This window comes from Aulonocara stuartgranti (assembly GCF_965226115.1).
Source record: "Aulonocara stuartgranti genome assembly, chromosome: 22".
In the NCBI taxonomy this organism is placed as follows: Eukaryota; Metazoa; Chordata; class Actinopteri; order Cichliformes; family Cichlidae; genus Aulonocara; species Aulonocara stuartgranti.
The window spans coordinates 3,491,491-3,515,448 of NC_138957.1; the positions used below are offsets into that span (position 1 = coordinate 3,491,491).

A 23,958-nucleotide genomic window follows, 5' to 3' on the forward strand; every position below is an offset into this window, starting at 1 on the left:
TTTTTACACACTAACCTTTATTTTCTTTGTATTTAACTGAGTTCTTTTGTGTTATGAAGTTTTTAGCTTATGGAAATTTTGTTGTGCTACATACAAATTTCAAGCTATTTATTAGTTTTAGCTGTTGTAACAAGGATTTCCCAACTTTCAGAATGAAAAAAGTTGTTATTCTATTGATAATTAGTAATTAGTAATAGTAATTACTCTTAAAAAATCCATAAAATCCCCTAAATTGGATAGTCTATGATAAAAACGTGTATACAGTAAGTGCTGTTTTAATAATTTCTATGGTTCCAAAACTTAGCATTGGTTTTATAGTAGGCCTACATGCACTCTATACACAATTAATGTCATCATTAATTAAATAAAGTTTATAAACTCAGATATTATTATTTTGAGTCACTAACTCTCACGTGACTGTCATATTGTACTACGTAACTGTCCTCATAGCAACAATATGCAGCCGTCAGTACGTCACCACGGTGTTCTCCATTGTCCATATACCATGCTTCTGATAGGAGACCTGTCGTAGTGAACGTGAAGTACAGAGTGAGTCCTTCCACGTTGTCATTTATATATATATATATTCAAATTGTATTTGCCGTCTGGCACAATTAACAATTATTTGTTCCCTCAAACTGTTGCTAGTTAGCTAGCCCGGCTCTACTTTGTGACTAGTAGTGATGTTGCTGGTATGCTAAATGCTAATGCTGTTGTGTTTTACGTGCAGTTTTGCATTAACTTGGTCTGATGCTAACACATTAACTTGGATCTTACTTTTGAATGCTTTTAATTGTGTCCCTATATATATATATATATATATATATATATATATATACTAAAAGCATCACGAGCATCAGTGATTCAATTAGAAGGTCATAATTTAAGTATAGCTAATAATGCTCAGCACGATTAGCTATGGTGCTTGACGGACCAAAATGTCTGGTAAGTGTACCTCTTAAGCTGTTTTAGACGACTATCGTAGATTCTTCAGTTAAAAAGAAAAACAAACATGTATCGTTCGTGAAAACAAAACAGGGACCGCTTTTGATAGCCGTTTAGGCGCAGCGGTGCTATTTGTTTGCTAACAGTGTGCTAATAGGCAAGTTGCGTAGCTAAGAGCTGTACAAATCCCAGCATCAGAAAACCTAATGTCTGCAGCTGATTAACGTTGTGTTTCGTGTTGGTGTTGAAGGGAAAACAATAGATAGGTTTACGCCACTATTTAAAGCCGCGTTTGAGAGAGAACTGTCCTTTTGATACAGGATACCCGAACGTTAAGGGCTAAAAAGTAATTGGACGTTTGGGTGCTGAATATTTTGTGTAGCAGCATAGATTGATTTGCATAAAGCACAAATTGAGTTTGCTTTAAATGTCTTTAAGTGTAACTCGCCGTCAATCTGAGGTGCAGACCGTACAGGTGAACTAGACCATCATTACAAAACAATCTCTACATTGAAGCAACTTTGTGTTATCGTACACAACCTACCTACGGCACTGCGGTACCTTTGGTATTTTATAGGTGTATATATAAGGGTATGTATTTTCCTATGACAAAGGGAAGTATGACTGAATGAAGGTAGACAAGAAACAACACAGCCAGGAGTTTTCAACCATAAAACTCCTAATCTTTCAAACATACTTTTGTGGAGTCCACCAAAACTCAGCAGCATGTAGGCCAATGCTGATTGATTGGCAAGTGGGATGAAACTGCTTCTTTTGTTCTGGAGTTCACCAGGAATGTGGGAGGCAAGAAAAAGATTATGTATGAAAAGCATAGACTTGGCTGCAGAAAACAGTATAGGCCTTCAAAGTCTGGAACTATCTTGCTGACAAATTGTCAGTGGCTCTCTTATAGACATTTTTCAGCCCTTTATGGACACTTAAGTTTACCCCAACTCAGACACTCCTTACAGTGTTACTGGAGCTTAAGGTAGTGGCATCCAGAGGCTAGATTCCATATTTGTAAGACTTTTTATGGCCGAGCACAATAACCTCAGTTTTATCTGAATTTAGAAGCAGAAAATTGGAGGTCATCTACCTACCTTTGAGACATTCCTGCAGTTTAGTTTAACTAAATAGTGTGTGTTATCTGTTTTGGATAGATAAAGTTGAGTATCACCTGTATAACAGCAACAATGTATTCTATGCCTTCTAATGATACAACCTAAGGAAAGGATGTATAATGTAAAAATAATTGGTGCTAGCACAGAACCTTGTGGAACTCCATAATTAACCTTAGTGTGTGAAGAGGACTCTCCATCTGTTAGACAGATATGTTTCAAACCACTGCAGCGTACCTATAATACCTATAGCATGCTGTAATCGCTGTAATAATATATTATGGTCAGCAGTACAGAATGCTGCACTTTACATATGGGCACATAACCACCTGCTAGCATCTCCTTTTCATAGCCCAATTTTATTTGAAATACTATCAAATAAAATATTATCACTTTTATGCTTTATAATGATCATTATGCAATAAAGTAAAAACAATTTTGCATGGTTAAACATGCAAAGCTTATCTGCTTTTTATAGTTTTTTTCTTCTCAGCTGTGTTTTTCTGCTCATGGCATCTTACTCAAATGTTGCATTCTTGTCTGTTGGTTTCTGGGACTCCCCCATGTAGTGGACCGCAGTTTAAAGCGACGGCAGGTAAAACCACTTGCTGCCTCTCTGCTTGATGCCTTGGATTATGACAGTTCAGATGACAGTGACTTTCAAGTAGGAGATGCTTCAGGTAAGTATGGCCTTTGTGATGTCTAACAGTATTAAATACATGCATAGTTTTTTATTGTTCAGAAATGAACAGTCCAAATGGCTTGAGACTAATAAGCTTTTGGCTGGCTAACTTAAATGCAAACTGTTTTATTTAATTTAATTTAATTTTTAATTTATTTTATTTTTTTTTTAGAAAAGTTGAAATGCTGCGCAAAATTTAATAAAAATGCTATGACTTTACAGTATTAGAAAATAAAAGAAAATAATTTAACCCCAATATTTCATTTACATAAAACAACATATGAAATGATGAATTTTAATTTTCTTATGCACAAGTCACTAAGTTTGGAATAAAACTTTCCGGTGTAATTTTCTTTTTATGAATTTCGTCATCTGTGGTTCATAATAATCCCAAATTTCAAGAATCTGAAAAATATCACATTAGGCTTTCTTCTGATGATTTTCTGAAATTTTCTATAGGGTTATTTTCGGGGCTTTGAGCGGACCATTCACAGACTTTATTGTACCCTGCTACATCGATTTCAAAACTAGTTTGGATGTGTGTTTGGAATAACTTTCCTGCTGGATAAAGCCGTTGCATCTCAGTTTTAACTGTTAAGCTTTTGATTTTAGATGAAGTTGAGGAATTTGGAGGAAGTCAATTCCTCCAAATCTTTCTATACTAGAGGATGATGCCCATGTGAGCAGCTGCACATTTTAAGCAAGGCAAGTTTATTTGTATAGCACAATTCAACAACAAGGTGATTCAAAGTGCTTTACAGAGACATTAGAAACAAAAACAAATAAAAAGCATGATTTAAAATTGATTAAAACAAGCAAACAAACAAACTAATTAACAAACAAACAAAACAGTATATAAAATCAAAACAGATAAAATCAGAACAATAGATAAAATCAGTAGTTAAATGCAAGTTTTGAAATTTAAGCTTAACAGTGTGGATTTGGTGCTTTATTCAAATGCAGCTGAGAATAGGTGAGTCTTCAACCTGGATTTAAATAAACTGAGTGTTTCAGCTGATCTGAGGCTTTCTGGGAGTTTGTTCCAGATATAAGGAGCATAAAAGCTGAATGCAGCTGCTCCGTGTCTGGTTCTGACTCTGGGAACTGATAAAAGACCGGATCCAGATGACCTGAGGGATCTGGAAGGTTCATACTGGGTCAGGAGGTCATTGATGTATTTTGGTCCTAAACCATTCAGAGCTTTATAGACCAGCATCAGAACTTTAAAGTCTATCCTCTGACGGACAGGCAGCCAGTGTAAAGACCTCAGAGCTGGACTGATGTGGTCCACTTTTTTGGTCTTAGTGAGGACTCGAGCAGCAGAGTTCTGAATGAGCTGTAGTTGTCTGACTGATTTTTTTAGGTAGACCTGTAAAGATGCTGTTACAGTAATCAAGCCTACTAAAGATGAATGCATGGACTAGTTTTTCCAGGTCCTGTTGAGACATCAGATCTTTTATCCTTGAAATATTCTTGAGGTGATAGAAAGCTGACTTTGTTATTGTCTTAATGTGTCTTTCTAAGTTTAGGTCTGCATCCATCACTACACCCAAATTTCTCGCCTGGTTGGTGGTTTTTAGGTGTATAGGTTGAAGTTCTCTGGTGACCTGTAATCGTTTTTCTTTGGCGCCAAAGACTATTACCTCAGTTTTGTTTTTGTTTAGCTGGAGAAAATTGTGGCACAGCCAGTCATTAATTTCCTCAATGCATTTACCAAGAGCCTGTACAGGGCCTCGGTCTCCTGGTGACATTGTGATATATATTTGTGTGTCATCTGCATAGCTGTGGTAGTTTATTTTGTTGTTCTTTATAATCTGTGCCAGTGGGAGCATGTAAATGTTAAACAGAAGGGGTCCCAAGATGGAACCTTGGGGAACTCCACATGTGATACTTGTCTGCTCGGATGTGAAGTTACCTATTGATACAAAGTATTTCCTGTTTTCTAAGTATGTTTTGAACCAGTTTAGTACAGTTCCTGAAAGACCTGCCCAGTTCTCCAGTCGTTTCAGTAATATGTTGTGGTCAACTGTATCAAATGCTGCACTGAGATCCAATTTTAGTCAAGCTTTAGATGCTGATTTTGAAGCAGGGACTTCTTTCTTGATTTGCACAGTCTCAGCCCACTGCCACATAAAACTTCAATGTGGGCAGAGACTGTGAAGGTAATTATGTCGCAATATGTGAGAGCTTGTAGAATTAAAACATGTTCTTTTAAAAGAGAAGACGTTTTCTTCTGACAACCCTTCCAGACAACTCACACTGATTTTAGTCTTTTTGTAGCTGTACTGTCGTGAACTTTAAAATTTCACACCCTAACTCTGGTGCCTGTGGAGTCTGAGATATAGGTTTTGGGTGTTTTGCAGTTTCTCTTGAGCATTGCCTGGTCTGATCTTGAGGTGAATTTGGCATGTCGTTTGTGAGAAGATTGTGGCATTGTGTTAACAGATACCTAAATGCTCCAGAGGTAGTCACCCTTGCTGATGATCAGTTAATTAATTTCATTAGTAGCACCTGGCTGCTACTTAACCTCTTAATTCCTGTGGAAACAGTAAGGGTGTACTTAGTTTTTTGTTTTTTTGTAGAATTTAACAGAGTCCTGTGAAATCAAATGACCCCTATGAGCAAGCGCTTTGGTGACAGTGGGAAGGAAAAACTCCCTTTTAACAGGAAGAAGCCTCCAGTAGAACCAGGCTCGGGGAGGGTGGGCATCTGCCGTGACCTGTTGGGCATTATAAAAGAAATACATCAAAGGAGGCCCTAACCACAGAAGTCAAAACAAACACTGAGGAGGTGTATACATACGAAGTTGAGAAATTTGTGTTTGTTTGATTATTTCTGTGCTGTGAGAATGCTTCTTGACAGTAAATGTTATTCCATTTGAAACCCTGTTTATTTACATGGTGCCTGTTTTCTAAAGAAAATGAAGTTGTGGGTCCCAAATTTCTTTACTTTTTGCTATTAAGTTCACTAATGCCAGTTTGACTGTAAACAGACCCCCTCCTCCACATTGTGGGTTCTGCTGGAGAAACAGCCAGACTTTTCAGTGATCTCACAGACACTTTCTTCTCTGTTGTGACAGGGTCAGAGGGCACAGGCAATGGCAGTGATGAAGAAGGGTCCAAAGTGAGTGCAGGCGGTTCAGAAAGTGATTCAGATAATGCTGCTTCAGCAGATGATGGCATAGATGAGGAGGAGACCAAAGACCTGGCTGCTGAGGAGAACTTGACTGAGGATGAGGAGAAGAGCAAACGGCAGCAATCGTCAGACAGTTCCACCAAAGACACTCCCACTGTCATCGCACCCAAAGGCAGACGCAAGACCAAGAAAATTTCAGAGCCTGCTGAAGCTGCTGAAACTGGATCTTCCTTAGTGTCTGCATCCAACAATGTAAATGCTGAAGAGTCTCAAGCTGAGCCCAAGAAATGGAATTTCCGCAGGAACCGCCCACTTCTGGACTTTACCACCATGGAAGACCTGAACGAGATGGACGACTACGATAGTGAAGATGATAATGACTGGAGACCCACAGCAGGAAAGAAGAAAGGCAAAGCAAACTCTCAGAAAGGAGGCACAGATGAAGAGGGTGGTGAAAGTGCTAGTGATGACGATGACAACGATGACGATGATGATGACGACGACGATGATGATGATGACGAAGATGGCGACGGCGATGATGATGATGATGATGACAAGGAAGATGGTGAGGACAACATTAATAGTAGCAGTGATAGTGACAAAGAAGCGAAGAAGTCCAAAAAGAAGACGAAGAGCAGCAGTGCTTTTGATGAAGAACTGACCAATGATAGCATGTCCCAGGGAAAGGGCAGCGAGGTGAGTACAAGATCAGACACGTTTCAAAAAGCAGTTCAAACCAAATAAACATTGTTAATAATAATAACTAATAAAATGTTTTTGATGAACACCATTGTTGAATGGCCACCCTTAATTACAGGATGAACACTCCCTTCTCTGTTGGTGGAACAATGCGTTATGTCAACCAATCAAAAAATTATATTGTAACATGTGGCATTTGATTGCTTAGGAAGAGGGGGAAGTTTTGCACGTGTGTAGTGTTGTGTAGTAGTGTAGTTATTGGCTTTGTTTTGTGTGTCAAAACAATGACTCCACTACTGAATGTCACAGATGGTAGCCAAAAAGCCACCAAAGGTAGATGTAATGATGCAATGTCAACGCTGTCTCCGGGTCTAAAACAGGAGGAGTGACACCATCTGTTGTCAGGCCCGTGATGTGCTACCCTGTCTTGGTGTGGACAGAAACTATTTTTTTGAGTGGCAAAAATCATTTGTGTGGCATCATTTTGTGGCACCTGTTTTGTAAATAGTTTTAAATGGTTGTGGAAAAAAACCAAACAACAACCCAAAAAAAACCTAAAGCATGGCAGCATTTCTAGGTAAATATTATGTATAACTTTATTGTTTGCAAAATTTGTGCTTAAGTTTTAAAAATTTACAATTTATATATCAAGTTAGGAAAATAATTTGTGTTGTGGTTTTTATTAGTCTAAAATCGAACTACTCAGATTTTACGATTGGTTTTGTTTTTATGTGAGTTTAGGTCAATTGTGTTCATACAGTTTGTCAAAATAAAGAAAATAACTGTAAATTCAGACATGGTTGTGCTGAAAAGCATAATACCCGTGTTTAAAGGTGAAATAAAAAGATAAAGTCAAAAATGGCCAACTACACCCGGAGCTCAGAGGATTAATGTGGAGATGGAGCCCACCTACACACACACCACAAAGAGCAAAGAGGCAGAGTCATTATGAAACGCTGAGCTCAGGTTGAGTGAAGGAAAACACAGTTCTAGCATCCAAAACATTCCTTTACTGGGTAAAAAAAAACAAACCCAAAAAGAGTGGGAGGCGTTGAACAAAACACCCGATCAACAAACTCTGACATGAGGAAAAAGCGAACAAATCATTAAAAATATTGGCCTATCAACACAATTTAAAACTATTGCAACATCTTGTTTTTAGCAACACAAAAGCTTTGCATCAAAGTACAGGGCAAACTAGGATGCTGATACTGTATGCTGGCCTCTTTTCATTGCAGTCACATGCAGACAAACATGTACAAAAGCTCATAACCATGAACACACCAAATCTCAGAGTAGAGCCGCTGCTCCTCCACATCGAAAGGAGCCAGCTGAGGTGGTTCGGGCATCTGACAAGGATTCCTCCTGGGTGCCTCCTGGGTGAGGTGTTCCGGGCATGTCCCACTGGGAGGAGGCCCTGGGGCAGACCCAGGACATGCTGGAGAGATATTATATCTCTCGGCTGGCCTGGAAAAGCCTTGGTGTTCCCCCAGATAAGCTGGAGGAGGTGGCTGGGGAGAGGGAGGTCTGGGCTTCTCTGCTTAGGCTGCTGCCCCCGAAACCCGGCCCCGGATAAAACAGAAGAAGATGGATGGATGGAGGTTGAACTCTTGTTAATAACAACATGTAATTTTTATTGTTCATTTATTAAAATTCCTTTTACATTCAATTCAATTTTATTTATACAGCCCTAAATCACAATAACAGTCACCTCAAGGCGCTTTATATTGTAAGGTAGACCTTACAATAATACAGAGAAAAACCCAACAATCATATGACCCCCTATGAGCAAGCACTTTGGTGACAGCAGGAAGGAAAAACTCCCTTTTAACAGGAAGAAACCTCCGGCAGAACCTTCCTGAGCCTGAGAGAAGGAAGGCAGGATAAAGACATGCTGTAGAGGAGAGCCAGAGATTAATAACAAGTGTGCTTTAATGAAGAGAGGTCTATTAACACATATTGAGTGAGAAAGGTGACTGAAAAAGAAAATACTAAATGCATCATGGGAATCTGTTTTCTTCTTCTCTTATATGCTGGTTTAGTGTTTTATCTATTAAGAATAGAAACTCTTTTCAGGAGTGTTGTTAACGCCTGCTCCAAAATCAGAGATAATCTAAAATAAAATAACTATTTTTTAATATCTGTAATATCTAAGAGCTTAATACCATAAGTTTGTTTTAGCTTATTTGCAGCTGAACTAAATTTAAGGCAGCTGGCTTTTACATTGGCACCTTTGCTTGGTGCTCCATAATACCAAAGTATAACACGAGTCATAGAATGCCTGCAATCCAATGAGAGGTTTTGATGTCATCATAGTAAATTCAAGAGAATCAACTTCAACCGTTTCCATGAATGTCAGTCATTGGGTTTGTGACTCTGACTCTGCTCCCTGATTCCCCAGGGTGCTTTGCTGGATCGGTCCCAGACCTGGAGCACACAACACATTCTCATCTGCTGCGTTTGTCTGGGAGACAACAGCGAGGATGCAGATGAAATAATTCAGTGTGACAACTGTGGGGTGACCGTCCATGAAGGTAAGGTAGAGTTATTTCAGTATAGTGGGCATGTGCATGCATGTATGTAGGACGGTGGTGTGGTGGTTAGCACTGCTGCCTCACAGCAAGAAGTTCAAATTCACCATCTGACCAAGGTCTTTCTGTTTGGAATTTGCATGTTCTCTTTGTGTTTGCATGGGTTCTGTCCAGGTACTCCGGTTTCCTCCTACAATCCAAAGACATGCAGTTAGTGGGGTTAGGTTAATTGGTAAGCTAGGTAGCTATATACTCTTTAAATACTCTTTAGCGTCACCAGGTATAATCGTAGTAGTAAAAAATAATAATGTTAATGAGCTATGAAAGACTTCCTGTAGCAGTTTTTAGGGCAGAAGAGATGAATAAGGCAGTTGGTGGATAGAGAGATGAATGCTTTCTCTATTAACCTTCTTCCACTACTACAGACTCGCCTCTGTTTTAGTTGTTTTCCATAACAGTCAAGTATAGGGATGGGTATCGTTTAGGTTTTATCCAATACCGGTGCCAAACCGGTACTTTTGAAACGGTGCCGATGCTCGAACCGATGCTTAAAAAATGGAGAACACAAACTTTGTCCAAAAACCTCTTATGTTTTTATTTTTAGAAGTCTCTTTTTTTTCTGCAAAATGATAACCAAGTTAGCCTTTTCTGTTGATACAACATACCTCCTTTGGTTGGAACCGGTGCTTAAACAATGGCAAACACAAATTCTGTCCAAAAACCTCTCATGTTTAGCTGTTTTTTTTTTTTTTGTTTTTTTTTTTCTGTAAAAAGATAACAATGTTAGCCTTTTCTGCAGCTGTAGGGCATATATGGTATCACTCTATCGAACAAGAAGAAAGCCGCATGTAACTATGACGGTGTTTGCTAGTTCACCATACATGCATTAATTTAATAACGTGGTTAGCCTACTCAACGTAAATTACAAACGAACAACATTAAGCTACTCACGCAGAGAAGAACGGCTGCTGCTGCCATCATCATCCTCATCATTTCTGCTACACTGGCAGGGCTAGGGGCCAGGACTCTCCTCTTTGGGTTCTTGGTGGGATGTTGCTAACTCCGGGTCCGATAACAGGCGCCACACCCTCAGTAGATGTGCTCGGTGTGAGGTCTTGCAGCAAGCTATCAAATACGGTGCATTTCTCGGCTTTTAAAAAAGCGCTATGCGTCGCCAGGTGTTTTATCAGATTCAAGGTGTTACCTCCTTTGCACAGCATCAGCTTAAAGCACTTGTTGCAGGCTGCTGAGTTTGCATCTTTTGGTGTGAAGTACAGCCAGACTTTTAACCGCTTCGCCTTGGGCATTTTTAATCTGTAGCTCTGCTCTAAAAGAACGTACGTACCTGGGCCCGCCTACTATCCTTGGAAAGGTAAAATAATTGGCTAGAATCCAAAGTGTATGACATCTCAGGAAAAAAAAAAAGCACAGAAATAAAGCACCGAAATGTGCGCTGCTGGCACCGGATACCGGTACCCATCCCTAGTCAAGTACCACCTAATGTGCGCAAAGCCAGTATAGCAACGCAGGCCGGAGTAGATACTTGATTATCCATATACGCTCATCGGCTACTTCATAAGTTACACCTTACTAGTACCAAATTTAGAACTTGTTTGGCTTTCAGAATGTAGAATGTATATTCTTTTCTTTTCTTTCTTTTTTTTTTTTTTAGAAAAAGAAAATTTGTATCAAAAATATTTTAAATAAAAGTTCATTTTCAAAAAACCAGTATGAGATTGAGACTAAGGCTTTGAAGTCTTCCTGGCAGTCTGCTGTGACCTCTAGCATCAGCAAGACATTTTCACCCAGAGAGCTTCTGATCAGTGGATATTTTCTCTTTTTAGGAACATGCTCTGTAAACCAAAGAGATGGTTGTAAGAAAATCCCAGTATTTCAGCTGTTTTACTCAGACCAACACCTCTGGGACCAGCAACCATTCAAAGTAAACTTAAATAACCATTCTTCCCAATTAACATCAGTATGTCCCATTGCTAGGTTTGCTTAGTCTACCAGCATATTGTCAATAGCAAGGATGAACTTCCAAGGGTCTTGTGCTCACCTCAGTGTTGTGAAGCCCAACAGTAGGCTGTAATGGAGTAAACTGATATATAACCACTTGACTTTAATACCATTTAACCATATTCTGTTCAGTGAATGTCAACCTACAAAGAAAGAAGACTGCTGCTCCTACATAATTCGGCTTCATTTAAATAATTTTTGGTCATCAGGCCTATTGAGTCAAGGTCTTTCTGATCACAAACGTTTCCATTACAAAATCCTGTTTTTACCCATTCTTCCTGTGCCAAAATGATGACTGTATTTAGATAAGAAAAGTCTGGTTTTAGTCGGCCTGTCAACACAATTTAAAAAAAACAGGTATCTCGTTTGAAGTTTACACTTTCACTACACATTGAAATGGGGAGATTGCAAGGGCGCAATGCTGCAATATCATGTTTAATAGGTCATTTGATACCGATGCTACTCTGATGAGTATGCGAGTTAAAGCCCTTGTTATAGGAAGCAAATGCTTGTCTCCTCTGCTGCTTTGCTTTGTATACACAGTCATAATAAAAAGGAAGTACATCTTCTGTTCAGTTCAGTTTTGCATGGCAGGATATACCAGGTGTTAAAATGAGGTAAATACAATCTGAGATAAGCAACGGTACATGGGATATTACATCATGTCAATGTTTATAAAAAAAAAACATAAGCCAATCAGTGCCAAAATAGGTGAGCAGTGCATGATAAACTAAGTACTCCCTGTGATTCAGTAGCTTGTAGGACCACCTTTAGCAGCAACAATTTGACATAATTGTTTCCTGTATGACTTAAACACTTTCTCGCATTGTTATGGAGGAATCATAGTAAATCAAGTAAATGTATTACTGAAGGTGCTACTGACATGGTAAATGGACTGATTCTTATATAGTGTTTTTTACTCTCCTGGAGCACTCAAAGCACTTTAATGATATGACATTCTCACCAAATGTTGGTAACAACCCATGCAATCCACACATGCAAAGAAATCAATACACAAAGTCCATAAATGATGTGTAATAATGAGAAATGACACAGGGACAAACCTTTAGAAATGTAGTTAGTTCGACAACTGGGGATGTGTTCAATACTGATTTGCTTTTTACTGTAATGGTTATTTGAGAAATAGCAGTGTAGGGATGTATTTATTTATGTAAATACGATCTGGTAACATAAAAAAAACCCTATTCAGGCATCTATCTGCTCTTTGATCTTGTATCGTTGTTGTATTATTGAATCTTGAACTGTAACAAAGGACAAGGAGGGAGTAAACTTCTGTCCAGCTTCTTCAGCTGAGTGAGTGCAACCGCTTGGAAGCAAAATCAATGACTTAGTGAGTCATCTCTTTTGAATTGGAGTTCTCGGAGAAATACACAATTAAGGGTGGCCATGCATACACTCTCATTCAATTATTTCCCCTCTTGTTGTGCTTTAAAGGAAGATTTAAAGGGAGCAAGCAGAGCTCATTTTAAGATAAACGTGTAGTTATAAAGCTTTCAATGGTGCTATAAAGCATTTTTTTTACTTCTCTAAGTTGGTTTGTTAGTCTTGGGCACTCACATGTACACAGGTTATTTGATCCATTATCCTGGCAATGACATGCCTGCTGGATTTAAAAAGTGCATCTTTTGTTGTCAGGACAGTCACTCAAATGGGCTGAATTAACCCTTAACCTTGAAACACCAAAAACCTTTGAGGTAAAAGCAAGACCTGTTCTACCATCTTGGACAGTCACACTCTTTAACAACACAAACACAGAGTAGTGAAGGATAAGAAAAGTGCTGATTGCCAATTCTCCATAGGCATAGGCAGACACAAGATATTAAGAGCTGGTCTTAAATTTATCTTGTTCATATTCCTGGTTGATATTTTCCTTCTCTGGGACATGTTTAATCTCCAAAAAAGGACACAGAAGGGAAGCTTAAGTGGTTTGCAATAGAGGTTGATAAAGAAGAGGACATGGCAGCCCTTGCAGCCAGTTCTTATCGTCATCTGGAAGGACAGATATGGTGTTCATCTTTCCAGACTGTTAAAATATTGAACTTAATTGTAGAAAGAAGTTGGGCGTTTCAAATACTTGTGATTGCTTGCAGTCACACAATTTCTGATTCCAAAATACTGTTTATCTCATTTGAAAAGTCTTTTCCTAAATATTGTTTATTTTTATGGCTCTAATAAAGATGTTGTATCATTTCTTCACAAAGTCTAATCTTCGCATCTGTTACATTAACAATCTGCTAAGCTCAGAACTCAAAATGGGTGATGACTGTTGCTGTACTGAACCCCATAATAGATCGATCTGCCGTTTCTCCTAATAACATGGTGTCACTGTACGTTTAAAACAGTACATGGAAGTGTGTGGTCTTTGCGATAATTGAAGGTTGCACCATCCAGATCATCAAGAATAAGTCTTAGGTTGGGCTTAGACTTGGGGAGAAGCAACCTGTCTCTGAGTAGACTCCTTTGATTATTTATGACCACATGCGGAGGATGTTCAGCATCGTCCATAATGTCCAGCAGTTTCTTTAGTGTCGTCTTCTCTGCCACTGTCACCAGAATGTCCAGCTTCATGCCGGCCACAGAGCCAGTCTTCCTGATTAGTTTTTCCAGCCTGGATGAGTCCTCCTTTGCTGTTCTGCTCCCCCTACACAACACAGCATAGAAAGGTACACCGGCAACCACCGACTAGTAGAACATCCACAGGAGTTTCCTGCAGATGTTGAAAGACCACAGCCTCCTGACGAAATAGTCTGCTTTGGCTTTTTTTTTATACAGGTGCTGCGTGTTGTATGACCAGTCCAGTTTGTTGTCCACCCACAGTCCGAGGTACTTGTACATGTTGACCACCTCCTTAACTGGCACTGCACCTGGTCTGGACCTTCCGAAGTCCACAACCAGTTCCTTGGTCTTCAATGTGTTGAGCTGCATGTGGTTTGTGTGACTCCATGTAACAAAGTTCCTCACCAGACTCCTGTACTCCTCTTCCTGACCATCCCAGATACACCCCATGATGGCTGTGTCATCCGCAAATGTCTGAATATGGCGTGATTCAGAGTTATAGCTCAAGTCAGAGGTGTACAGGGGGAAGAGAAGGGGGGACAGCACAGTTATTGTGGTGCTGACCACAGTGTCAGACGTGATGTCCTTCAGCCTGACGTACTGTGCTCTGTTGAGTTTTTCCTGGAGCAGACGGGGCTGGATTGTATAATAGGCACTAGAAAAGTCGAGGAACAGGATCCTTACCGTGCCTTATCCTGGTGCGAGTGAGCTCTGTGTAGGAGGTACAGAATAGCATCCTCCACACCGACATCTGCCTTGTTAGGCGAACTGTAGTGGGTCCAGGTTATGTTGTACCTGGGGCTGGAGGAGGTTGAGAAAGAGCTGCTCTAGAGTCTTCATAAGATGTGATGCCGGTGCCACCGGTCGAAAGTCATTTAGCTCATTGGCCCGGTTCTTTTTGGGGACCGGAATGACGCAGCATGTCTTCCAGAGGGTGGGCACTCTCCCCAGTCATAGACTGAGGTTAAAGATTTGTTGTAGCGGCTCCCCTAGTTCAGCAGCACAAGCCTTTAACAGCCTAGGACACACCTTGTCTGGGCCTGCTGCCTTCCTGGAGCAAAACTTCGGCCATGTCCACACTAATACATTTTCATTTGAAAACACATCTTTTTCTCTCCGTTTTGGCCTTCCGTCCACACTGAGGCAGCGTTTTTGGTCAAGGAAAACGCAGCGTTTTGAAAACGCTCTCCAAAGCGTATACATTTGAAAACGCAGTTTTCGCGTTGCAGTGTGGACAGAGAACCCGGAGCCTTTTCGAAAACGATGACACATTTTAGTTATGTGATGCAGTCATATGACCAATTAACCTAAGATAGCAGAAGGCATTATACAGCAGTTGTTTTGTTTGCGCTCAATTATTTCAGCCATATTAAAGATTAATATCAGTTTGTACATGCACCAAATAGCTTTTCTTCAATTTCTTTAATTCTCAATAGCTTTTGCAACTTTGTACTTTTGTGTTACTCGCAGCAACAACGCCACCTCATTGTTAGTCCATTTAAAAACCTCTGTGCTTTTCCTTGGCATTTTGCCGGGACGTTTCAGTTTCCGCGGCAGAAATGAGGCAGATCGAATCGTCTTGGTTTCACGCATGCGCAGTACTGGAACGTAAGTGTTTTCGGCCTTTTCAATGTGGACGCACAACTCTGTGAAAACAGAGGGGCTCTGCAGTAGAGGTGGGGGGGGGGGGGGGTTGAACTCACCGAACTAACACAACAAGCCCCTCAACATGTTTGTACTCTCTGCTCATGTTGCCTTCATATTAAATAATGTTTTTCTTTTTAAAAAACTTATTTAAAAAATTGCACTCAACAACAAACACATCCTCCCTAACATAAAAAGTCACTTTAAGGGCCAAATTTGAGACCCCTGCTTTAAGACATTATCTAATACAGAACATAAATATCTCCCTTATGCAGATGGCTTGCCATTAATCCTTCAGGACCCCATTCTTCCTTGCCGCAAACATTTAAGGTTAGAGAGAAGTCTCCAGCTACTCTCTGAACTGGTCAAACTCTACCATTTTACCTCTTTCAACCAGTTTTCCACAAGAAAACCTAAATATTCTGGGATGAAGGTAGGATCAAAGTTCACAGTTCAATTTCTTGAATACTGACAACTTAAAATCTGTTATCCTATACTCCAAAAAATTTATAAAAGCCTTACTCTCCAAACTCAGTACAGTAACTGCTGAATCATTGTCTTAAGAAAAAACTATCCAACATTTAAAAAACTTTGCTACTCTAATACATTAAGGTACCTATCTATTCAATTCAATTCAATTTTATTTATACAGCGCCAAATCACAACTGCAGTCGCCTCAAGGCGCTTTATATTGTACAGTAGATTGTACAATAATAGATCTATCTATATGTCTACAAAATCGACTGCCACCTGCTGGATTAGATGAGTTGAAACACAAATTTTGCATTACACTGATGAACCTAGAACCTATCAAAACCTGGCCCATAATGTTTTTGTTGTCCAAAGCACAACTATGCTTTTGTTTTGTTTTTCTGTTTTTATAAACGGGTTAAAACTGAGACTTTTGAGAATGCTACAGATCTCTATCTTGGTGACAGACCTTTCATAACGCAGATGAGGTTGCTCCCAGATTGGATCTTGTCCATCCCAACATTTCCTACCCCTATGACACAACCCTTTTTCCATGAGAAAATGGAAACATCAGCCTTGGCTGCCAGAGACAACACGGGAGACAAAAAAAATATCTAAGCTTGATTTTAATCCTTCATCTCCTGATAAGGCATGGCTAGGAGATCCAACTTTTTGTTAATGGACTCAAAAACACTTACCTGAATGTCGGTTGTGAGTAAGTCCTCGGCATCAGTTGACAAATCAGTCTTTCTAACTTGGTTGGGTTTTGTTTCTTGGATCTGTTGATGAAATCTTCAAGTTCTTCCACTCTGGGTGGTGCTGTCACTTGTCGTTGTATGGTTGTTTGTTTTGAAATTAGCTGTTTAAGTGTAAATAGTAATAAAACTAGTTAAGTTTAAAGCGAAGTCTTGCAGTCAACGCTACAACCTTTGAATCTTAAATTTTGCACTGGAAATTTTGCGATCTGACATCGGGCTATTTAGATATGGGAAATTAGAAGTCATCCAGGCCTTTATGTCTTCACTTCAGCTAACTGATTTGTATCATACAGCTTCATGGATAAGTAAAGGTGGCTGTCATCTGCATAGCAATGCAAATCTATACAGTGTTTTCAAACTCCATGACTAGCTTTTGAAGTAAAGATACCTCAGAAATGCCACAAATTGGCGTCTCTCAGATAGATATGATTGAAACTTTGCAGTGTAATTCCTTTCATACCTATGGTGTGTTCTAGTTCTCTGTAATAAATTGTTATGGTCAACAGTATTGAATACTGCCCTGTTATCTAGCAGGACAAGCACAGAGATGAGTCCACTGTTGGAGGCCATAAAAAGAATATTTATAACCCTCACTAGTGTGCATCCTAGCACAGAAACACTGCTGACTGAAACTCGTCATATAAACCTTTCTTCCGCAAATATTTAGTTAACTCTTTGACACCTACTCTTCAAGATTAAAAGGTTAGAAACCGGTCTATAATTAGTTAAGACAGCATTAATTAATGCTAAAACTTACTTGAGCGGTCTTGTAGGAATGGGGCCTAAAAGATGTGCTGATAGTTTAGTGGAAGAAATTCAGGTCACCTCAGAATGATCAATATTGGGAGCAAGACTCTTAAGGAAATATCAGCAGTTATTAAAGTAGCACTACTCAATGATACATGTGTGGGAAGGCTGGTAATATTTTTTTCTCTCAATCCACCCATCTGTTCTCTTCTGTTTACTCTATTTCGGGTTGTGGGGGTGGGGTGGGCCTTAAGTATTTTGTTAATTGCTGGGTAGGGTCAGCTGTACAAAAGGTGTGACGCCTAAGGAGGGACACACCTATATAAATTGAAAATCACACCAGGCTCTACAAAGGCCGTAACTACTGTATATTTGCTCTCTGAATGGTGTTTTTTATAGTGATGATGTAAAGCAATACTTTCTAATCACACTGTCTAGTGGTGGTCTGACTGGTGTCTAAAAACACAATGATGTAGTTTGGTTTTGAGTTCATACTGGATCAGTAGGGGAAAAACAAAACACCTGCGCATTCAAGAATAAATACTTGAAGAACGAATGCTATGCGCCCTTGCTAAAAAGGTGTAGTACTCTTAACATACTGACTCATTTCAAAGCTCACAAACTATTTTTTTAAGATTAAAACAAAGGGCTTTAGGTCAGAGATGAAAGGTGAGTTGTATCTGCAGTTAAGACTTTACTACTTTAGTTATTGTACATTTTTCAGGGTAAAAGAGTTTCAGATAGCAGACCGTATATATGGGACCCCTGTACTGGAGTGGACAGCACTAAACCTCTGTACATTCATCAAGTTTGGCTGATGAAAAAAATGCCTCTTGTCCTGAGATTTATTTTAATTTCATACATGGTTATGTTACAGTGACAGAGATAAAAACACACGAATAACTATTTATCAAACTTATGAACTTAAAATGAACGTACTTTTCCAAGTTTTTCTAGAGACGGGGTTGGAGAAAATATTTCCAGTATACCGTAAATGAGCATTATTATTGGTAAAAAGCAAAATGTATAATTAAGTGAAAGTTATAAAAAAAATACATACATTTCACAATACATGTGAAAACGAGTTTATATTTTATTCTGTAACCTTGTACACTTTCTTTTGATGTATTTTGTGTTTGTGGAACATAAACAAAGCATTTTTTTCATAAAATGTCAATATAGTTGAGCAGTTCTCTCGGTGGTTCAGTCAACTCTACCTTTTTTTTTTCCTGCAAAGTCCATTTCTGACAGGGATAATCTTCCTTCAGGGATTATGAAGCTATCTTGTAGTCATCACTTTTTGTCAGCTTAGCTCATATTAGCCAGTAACCCATGGCTAAACGGTCTGAGCTTTGTATCTCAGTTCAAAAGGAACACCAAAGATTTGTGGCACGGTTCAACTATACATCATTTAAACCAGCACGGTGGTTGTTCACAAACCCCAGTTTCAGAGCTCAATAAGTAAAGACGAACTGCCTAGATGATCCTTTTTTTTAAGCCTCCTGCCCTTGGTACATCTTGTGGGGGCAAAATTGAGGTAGAATACATAATATTGGTGCTAAGGGGTAACAATAGATTGTGAAAACAGATTGTCCTATTCTTTAAACAGGAAAAGCTGCAGTTGTGCCTTAATTGCACGAGTGAGTTGATTCCACGGAAAAACCAGAGGCCTGTTTTAAAATTTCAGACTAGAGCCCCAGCAGCCTCTGAAGAGCAGATTTCAGAATTAGTGATTCACCATGGCACACAGCAAATGGTCTCTCAATCAGAAAAGGACGCGCGCCCACCAAACAGTGTAGAGCTGAATAAACAACTCTGTCTACCCCAGTATTTGCTTTTTATGGGCTGTCTGACTCCCCAGTGTGGCATGCAGAACACTAAGTTTTTGATTTTTGAGTCTTTCCCATTGCTCAAAAAGCCCAAAGGCTGCTTGACTGAATTAGGAGCTGGAGTGTTATCTCCCTGACAGAGGGAGAGTGCTGATTGCTGTTCTCATTGGTAGTAAAGCGCACGTATGCCTGGTGTAATAGCAGCCATAGAAACCACATCAGCCAAGTAATTGTTTAGGCAGCCTCAGAAAATTAAGAGGACAATATTAAAATGTGTTTGCTTGGCTTCATCCAGCTTCTAAGTTTTTTCTCCTGCAATGTTAGTTTGCTGGGTGATTTTAATATACATCCAGACACTGTCACTAATACTCTTATGAGAGATTATTCATCATCTGTTAATAGCGTTGGCCTGCAACAATTTATTGATTTTCAGTCTCACTCTAAGGGCCGTATTCTTGATATTATGTGATGTATGCAGTGTTACTCCTCAGAACCGTATAGCATCTAATCTTTCCATATCTGGCCACAAGCTGGTATCTTTTGATGTCCATTTAATATTATCTAAGTCAAACTCTTTTCGCTCTATCATATCGCAATATTAAAAACATTGACATAACTGCCTTCTCCTGTAGAACTGACAGACAATTTATCTACTCCTGATAAACTGGTGTCTTACTACAATAATGGACTACACAGTCTACTCAGTACTTTCCATTGAAAACTTGGACTGTCTATTTCATTCACTCTGCTCCTTGGTTTACTCTGGATTTATGCAAACTTAAAACTAAAGATTGCTTGGAATGGCTTTGCACAAAGACTGGTCTTGCTGTCCATATGCATCGTCAACACGTGGAATTATAAGGATGCTCTGTCTGCAGTCAAATATGAATATTATGCAGTACTAATGAGGTCTGGTGAAGGAAATACAAGGACTCTCTACATTAAATCACCTGACAATTTTCCACCTCAGGTTTACTGCACTGAGCATTAGAACATTTTTATAGCCTTTTTCAGTACTAAGGTTAGTAACATCTGTCAGCAGCTGGCTCTAGATAATTCCACATATGGCACACTGTATGATTTTAAAGAAATCTAAACCTTCTACGTGTTGCCTTGACCCACCTCTGACTGGCAACATCCTGTTTATCCTCTCTCTCTCTCCTTTAATAACTGAGGTTATTCACTCTTCCCTGATCCCTGGGTTTTTTCCTCTACCTCTTAAAACAGCTGAGATAAACCTAACACTTCAGAAACCCGGTGAACCTCAATAAGTACAGTTCAATTGCAAATTTACCTTTTCTTTCAAAAGTTCTTGAAAAAAATGTTGTTGTACACCTTAATAACAGTCATTCGTTTGAACAATTTCAGTCTGGTGTTCTGCCACTTCACACTACAGATGAAGTCCAGGACAAAATCACAAATGATCCACTAATGGCAACTGACTTTGGGCTGTTAGCCATGCTTTCTCTATGATCTGAGCTCTGCCTTTGATACAGTGTCTCATGATATTCTTTTAAAGAGATCAGAATCGGTTGACATCATTGGCACTTGCCTGATTTTAAACCATATCTCTCAGGTTGTAATTGGCAAGTACAGTTAAAAAAAAAAAAATCAGATTACAAGCTTGCCTGTTGTCAGTAATGTTCCCCAGGCCCTAAAATCAGAACTGTTGCTAAATATCTACTGTCAGTTTGATTTATTTTTAATTTTCTAAGAGAGCGAAAACCTTTGCCATTGATGAATTCTTCCCCTTGCCACGCAGGATAAAATCCTTTTTGAGGAGCGTGGAACTCCTTAGATAGTTCCCTTCCAGTATGTAGTGAGCACCATATTGGATAGTAAATATTCAATTCAATTTGTGGTCCATAGTGGGTTGCAAAAAGAAGGCTAAATCCTCTGGGTTTCTTGCTGTGAAATCTACTGTGTGATGCAGGGTCTTCTAATCTTCTGCACACTTCGACAAAACCCTGAGGAAGTAACGACTAATCATTATCTGCAAAGGGTCTTATAGTCCCCTTCTTCTCTCTGCCTTTCCAGTACGACATGGCTATCACCTGATGTTGGCATCCAATTACTCGATGTAACTCCAATCATTTGATTTTGAGTCACACCTTGTTGTTCTCTTGTTGCGCTCTCTCTCCTTATCTCTGTATCAAAAGTTACTTCATTACTGTCGTCACACTTAGTTAGCATAGTTCACTTCAGTTTACATAATTTCAATGTGTTTTGTTTTTTTTGTTTTTTTAATTTCGATTATACCCTATATGCAGTTCCCTGCATTAGCAGGCTAAGATCTACCATTGACATTTTTATAACAAAGGAGATCTTTTAGCTGCTGTCCACTTATACAAATGTGCACGGGAGGTGAATGTGTGAGGATTGGAGGAGTATAGATGAAGTGGACATGAGAGCATACAACAGAATAAAGCAACTTGTGGCATGTTGGATGACAACATTGGAAGTTCCCAGGAAGCAGGAGCACCTTTTGCATCTTCTTCTCATTTTGTTGGTTGTGGGTAGCTCTGGGTTGTTTCCCCTGATTGTGCCAACCAGAGCCAGTTATCATCTGAGGTAGGGCTGTGCGATATGACAAAAATCTCATATCCCAGTATAAGACATTAATCGTCCTGACAACGATATAAATCACAAAAATGTAATATTTTTCTGTAAATTCTGTGAATCTCGGGCAACTTGACTTGCGTGAAGTTTTTCCAGCTGGTGTAACCAATGCATGAAACTATACATTTTTAGTCATAAGTTGTGACGGCCACCATTTTCTTTCAAAGTTTGAGTCTAAGGTTAACTTTTAAGCACCCGATGGCTCTTTTTTCTCATCTGTAAACTCTCTGCATACTCTTTCACGTGATTCAGTTTATTTTGAAAAGTCTCAACAGGATCTTGAGCTTTATTGTGAAAGGTTTACATGGAAAACAAACAAGCGGACAGCAGAGCCAAGTGATGGTTTTACCGTCATTGTTGCTAACGATAACATGTAAAAACAGGCGCTTGTCCGTCAGTAGTGTGGTTATTTTAAATATAAGAGAAAGAGAGAACTTTAAGAAATTAATATAGCCACTACAGTAACCATCAAAACGATGAAAAAATATTGCTGTAAACTGTTTATTTTACGACACCACAAAACAAACGATAGTGTAATAGGAAACAATAGACGTTTTTATATCGTCATTCAATATATATCATTATATGGAACAGCCCTAATCTGAGGAGCTGCTCTGCCAAAGTGAAGCAAGTAAAGACGTTGTCAGTGTGTCCTTGGAGCTCCTCTGTTAGTTGGCATGTGAACCCGTTTCCCTTTTTTACATTGTTTACATTTGTGTCTTAATAAAGGCAAAAGGCATAGAGATATGTCACATGGGCAGTGTTTGGTGTAAGGTGTTTTAGAGTTATACATTACTTTAATCAAAGGAGCTTGTTCTGTAATGCAGTAGTGTACTGCACTTGCTCCACTTGCGCTGACTTCAGCTCATTGCAGAGGAGGAAAATAGCCAAGCTAGCTTTTGAGGACATTACTTTTATTTTTTGCTGTGGGAAGCGTCAGGAATGTGACGGTAAAGTGCATACTGAGCCTGTCATTTAAAAAAAAAAAAAAAAAAAAAAAAAAAAATCAGAATTGAATCTACAAGGATGTGCAAAAACAGAATGCTAACATAAAGGAAATAGATAATCTCAGTATGATGTGAAAACTGACTGTATGCAAAGCCCAGCCAGGGACTGATTTTTCATCAGGAAACAAAAGCAGTGATTAGCAGTCACGTTGTAACCTTAATTTCTGCTTGTGGTAATTTCCACAGTAGAATCACTGAAGTGATAGCTGTGAGCTGCTATTTGGACTAGTCCACAGTTTCACCTTTGCTGTCTTTGTGTTGGTTCTCTCAAAGAAACATATTTTGTGCCCTGATTAGGTTAGGAATTTGTGCTAGAGTAAATGTGTAGCCTAAGGTTTATATTATTAAATGCTAATGATGTGTCAGTGGATCTCAGACCATGTTACAGAGTAATGCAAAATTATCTTTTTTTTTTTTTTTACTCCTAACCTCTAACCTCTATGGCACAGCTTCGCATCTACCACATGTGTTGCACGCTGTGGCTCACAGGAGCAGTTTTCATTTGAATGGGATGACTGTTCAGTAAGGTTAATACTGGTCTTTGCTTCCAGGGTGTTACGGTGTGGACGGCGAGAGTGACTCGATTATGAGCTCGGCCTCTGAGAATTCAACAGAGCCTTGGTTCTGTGATGCCTGCAAGAATGGAGTGACTCCCAGCTGTGAGCTATGCCCAAACCAGGATGGCATCTTCAAAGAGACGGATGCTGGGAGGTGGGATACAGTGGCACAATGACCTGGTGGTCAGTTGCCATTTAGAAGATACAGCAAGTGGAACATGTTCAGAAACAAATAACAGCTAATGATCTGTGCTATTCAAAATGCTGCAGGGATCCAAAGACTGTCTGAACTGTGTTATATATTCAGTGCTGAGGAGAAAAGCAGGTTTGATTAAGAAGGAAAATAGAACTGTTGGAGGAATGGAGGGAGGAGAAAAGAGAGGAAGAAAAAGAGTGAGAGAAAAGACTGTGTTATGTGAAGCGTGGAGACTTCAGCCACGTTATCGCTGATAGTGCTCCTCAGCCAGGCTGCACACGAATTTACTACTTCAGTAGAGCATGAAAAACACAGCAAATTAAACTGTGAAGCGGTTGCTTGCTAGAGATGGATATCTTTATATTGGACTTTGGATTCTCTTGCCTAAAGTCCACATTTGAAACTGTCTCACACCAAACTGTAG

General features: G+C 39.3%; 1 protein-coding gene across 3 annotated transcripts in view; it reads left to right on the forward strand.

Moving 5' to 3' along the window:
- Window positions 1-437: 437 nt before the first annotated feature.
- Window positions 438-23,958, forward strand: part of phf14 (PHD finger protein 14) — a 141,065-nt gene continuing 117,544 nt past the window's right edge. For 2 of the 3 annotated variants that reach the window (XM_082521163.1, XM_082521164.1), the window contains exons 1-5: window positions 441-549; window positions 2,633-2,743; window positions 5,825-6,576; window positions 8,981-9,113; window positions 23,333-23,492. In XM_082521163.1, the coding sequence (XP_082377289.1) occupies window position 549; window positions 2,633-2,743; window positions 5,825-6,576; window positions 8,981-9,113; window positions 23,333-23,492 (1,157 nt within the window). In that variant the 5' untranslated portion in view covers window positions 441-548. Of the gene's footprint in view, window positions 550-2,632; window positions 2,744-5,824; window positions 6,577-8,980; window positions 9,114-23,332; window positions 23,493-23,958 lie in introns of all 3 variants that reach the window. The other variant, XM_082521162.1, reaches the window with a different exon arrangement.